The sequence below is a fragment of the Poecilia latipinna genome, unplaced genomic scaffold (assembly GCF_001443285.1).
Source record: "Poecilia latipinna isolate Pla-1442-1.1 unplaced genomic scaffold, P_latipinna-1.0 Scaffold128, whole genome shotgun sequence".
Lineage (NCBI taxonomy): Eukaryota > Metazoa > Chordata > Actinopteri > Cyprinodontiformes > Poeciliidae > Poecilia > Poecilia latipinna.
This window is the reverse complement of record NW_015112744.1, coordinates 96,115-100,087: the sequence shown is the minus strand read 5'-3', so window position 1 is coordinate 100,087 and position 3,973 is coordinate 96,115. Positions and strand designations below refer to the sequence as shown.

Genomic DNA, 3,973 nt, shown 5'->3' with positions numbered 1-3,973 from the left:
AAGACACATAAGCATTGTGATAAAAAATGTTATCAATCTCTGTGCTGAATTATTGTGCGGAGGTGTAGACTGACTTGTCGCATATATGGTCAATGTCCAAAAGTCTGCAATATAGTGAGGTGACATTCAGAAACAGTTGATTCTTTTCCACGGCTCTTTACTTATTAGATAGGACTGGAGTGTCGCTGAGAGCCGTTGTTCTATCAGATAGCCATACGCTGTCAGGATAGCATACATGCAGTGAGTACCATGCCTGCGCATTAAGAAGTCCCACCGTCAGAGGAGTTGTCAGTTCACCATACGCAGCAAGTTATGATGAACATAAGTCATTAAATTGTTTTCAATGATAACTATATAGATATACATGTGTTGAAATGGAATATTTAATATTGGTAAAATGTATTAAGTATTTAATATCTAGGTGTTTTTATGGGAATATGGATCTTTCAGATTATTCTGAGAAGCAATTTTGATCATATTTTACATTTTATTGTGTCATGTAGCGCGGGCCGCTGGTCTTGGTCTTGACTCGGTCTCGACTTCCCTCGGTCTTGGTCTTGACTTGGTCTCGGACCCCAAAAGTCTTGGCCTTGTCCCGGTCTCGATACACTCTGGTCTTGGTCTTGTCTTGGTCTCAGGTTAGGTGGTCTTGAACACAACACTGATATCAGAATATGTACAGTGTTATTGCAGACCAGGTTAACTAACGTCAGTCAGGGAAGGTTTGAGAGTCAAGTGTTTTCAGTGAGAATAGCAGTTTAAAGTTTCATGACATGAGCTTAAGAAGTCTGTCATCAGCTATGGCCCAGATTGTCTTTCAAAAACTGAAACTTTGCTAAACTCTAAACCCAAGAAGCATAAAGAGACATGTGACGAACCTCAAAATGAGGGCTTTGATTCAAAATGGCTCAACTTCTTCTTTGTTTTAGGGCAAATCTCGAAATAATTTTTGTTGTTTGATCTTGGAGAGCTCTAGACAAGTACCAATTTTTACAGCTTCTTGGTAAATCTGGTGTAAGGGATTCCAGTTTAAGGTGCACTGTGGAGCTTCTTTTTTTCTTTTCTCTCCCCATCCCAATCCTCAGTACGCATTATTTTTTTTCATCCACCCTTAATGCTGTGCAAAGATTTAAAGACTGTTGAAAGTAAAAAAAGGCAATTTATTTAATTTAACACAGATTAATAATATTATTTAAATCCATTGTTCATAGTTCTGAACAGGTCTAAGGGGCAACAGTTTACACATAATCATCAAGGATTTTATTCCTTTTTTTTCCTGCAGTGGTCTAGCCTCTTCAATATACAATTAGTCTGGCTGGAGATGGAAATGGATGCATTTTAACTTCCATGCCTATACATTAAACTGGGCCAGTGGAGTATAACCTATAGGGGGTGCTGTAGAGGAACCATTCACTTTTTTTGCACTTAATACATGCACATTATCAATGCTTGCATAATGTTTCATGAATTTTTGGGTAATGTCGAGGCCTACAGGAAGGCAGTTCTTTCAACAGAAGGGAAATGGAGGAATAAAAAAACACATGTAAGAATGATATATGGGACTGTAGTATAGTTAATCATCTCCTCCCTCCCCCCCCTTTTTTTTACCCTGGTAACCGTTCAAATATATTAATTTTTGCTGTCTCCAATCACCACATTTTTATGAGTTTCAGGACTCCAAAAAGGCATTTCATGTTATAAAAGACAAAAGATCACCGGACATTTGCAATTCAATAGGTCACTTGGGTGTACCAGGAAAAATTTTAATCTAAATAGACACTCACACTTTTGCATGAGATGTGAGTTTATTGAACTAACATGGGGAAAAAACTAAAATAAAGTGGATTTTAGTTTATACTAAAACATCAGTACATTATAGTTTAGTACATCATTATGAGAAGGAAAGGAGCTAGTGGAAAAAAAAAAGCAAAGCATGATAAAGAAAGTGACGTACAAATTGACAAAGGCGCACGATAACCCCCAGCCTGTAATTCATCTTCAGTGTATTTATTTTATAAACCAAACATATTAACGGAAACTCTGTGGGTCACAATACACAGACATGTGCTTTCAATTAAGACATGAGGTGAGCACAAAGGATCCATCTCCTATAGGCACAAGAATGTAAAACAGCCAGATTCATCACTGTGCAAGTGAGACAACAACAGCTTACAAAAAAAAAAAAAAACACGTAGAAGGAACTTTAAACGGGACTCAACCTGATGTGGTTCACATTTGAATATAAATGTCAAAACTGGAGCGGCGTTCACCCTTTAAATCTCCACATCAAAGCACATCAAAGCAACAAGACAGCAAAATTTACACCTCAGACTGTGGTCCTCTTTTACACACATCCACACTCTCTGTGCTGGATCACTGCTTGGGTCCAGATCACCACAACAAATGCTCCAAATGACCCACATCTTGTGGTATTTTCCCTTCCCTCCTCGCAGGCGGCATAATTACTGTATTACGGCTCACGTCAGCGGCACTCTTCTTAGGTCAGCTCAGTGACAGTTGTCTCTGACTGGGCCTCATTTCGTTGCTATGTGCGTTTGAGTGACACAAGCCAAACAGGCAGTTTGTTTGCATTGGCTGCAGTTTGGCACGCACTCCACATGCCAACATGGCCAAAGTAGGATGTGCTCGAAGCTAATAATGTCCTGCCTGTGCTCACTCGGGCTGCTTTTTCTTTGGTAGGGAAAACGAAGGATTGTGGTTTGTGAGTGTGTGTGAGCAGAGTCTGTCCCAAGACTATATGGAGAGCTAAGCAGAAGGGGCTTCTGAGTCTTACCTCCAGTTAAATTCCCATGAAAAAAACCCATAAATGTAAAATACTTAATGGACTTTGTAACGTATAACACTTTTCTAGTGATACCAACCACTCAAAGCACTTTAACACTATGCATCTCACCCCCTCTTCCCCGCTGCACTGACTGACGCCCATACTTTCATTGGAGTAAGAGTTCATCATGTGAAATTAGTAATTCTTTTCAAAAACAGCATGTGAACATGTTATTCATTTGGAAAATATATTTTGTGTAGTAACAATTGAGCAGATATTTCACATGTGTAAATGTTATTGTGTCCTAACTTATGAAACGCATGGATGAAAACTTTCTGGATTTGATAGATGTTCCTTTGTGTTTCACATGTGAAACATTATGCAGTGTAGTCGGCACAATACATGTGGCACATCTTTCATACGTCAAATGTTTACATGTTAGTTTGAGGAATGTAAAAAAAAAAAAAAAAAATTAAATGTGAATTTTGGTGTAGTCATATCGTGATCATGTTCTGTGTTTCTTAAACATGAAAACATTGTGTGTTTCATCAAATAGGGGGATCAGAAATGCAAAACTATTACTGCTAACGTATCTTCATTCACAACTGACACTTATGTGTCAGTTGTGAATGAAGATACATAAATACAAAAATGTATATTAATTGTTTTTTAATTTCTTGTTTCATAAACTTAGCCTACACTTTTATATTTATACTTAAATTTGTAAATGTAAATGTTCAAATTTAAGAGCAGGCTAAGTTTGCATAACCTACAGCCCCAAATAAAAAAGCCAGGTTCCTGTGAGAAGCCAAGCTTTCTTAGTTTGTGTATGCGTCCGGCCAGCACTGTGTAGGTGTGTCTGTGTGTGTGTGTGTGTGTCACATCAGAATAGGATATATCAGTTTCTTAACAAGACAGATCAATGCCTAGGAAACACTTCAAATCCTCAAGTTTTTGTATTGAACATTCAATCAGTTTGCATGATTATCACAATCAGCACAGATAAAAAACAACAACAAAACAAAACAACAAAAAAAACGCTGTGAGAAATCTCACCTTCTGTGAGCCAAGTCTCTTGTAGTTGGCTTAAATCCTGGAAGAGGTCTGTGTGAAAACAGAAAAAAAAAAAAAAAAAAAGGCAAAAGAAAAAATTCCTCATAAAAAAAAAAACAAATAAACTCCACGCCC

General features: G+C 37.7%; 1 protein-coding gene across 1 annotated transcript in view; it reads right to left on the bottom strand.

The window, feature by feature from the left end:
- Window positions 1–3,973, bottom strand: part of etv4 (ETS variant transcription factor 4) — a 54,848-nt gene that overhangs the window by 46,256 nt on the left and 4,619 nt on the right. Inside the window, exon 4 of the mRNA XM_015028542.1 lies at window positions 3,842–3,889. Within this exon, the coding sequence (XP_014884028.1) occupies window positions 3,842–3,889 (48 nt within the window). The remainder of the gene's footprint in view (window positions 1–3,841; window positions 3,890–3,973) is intronic.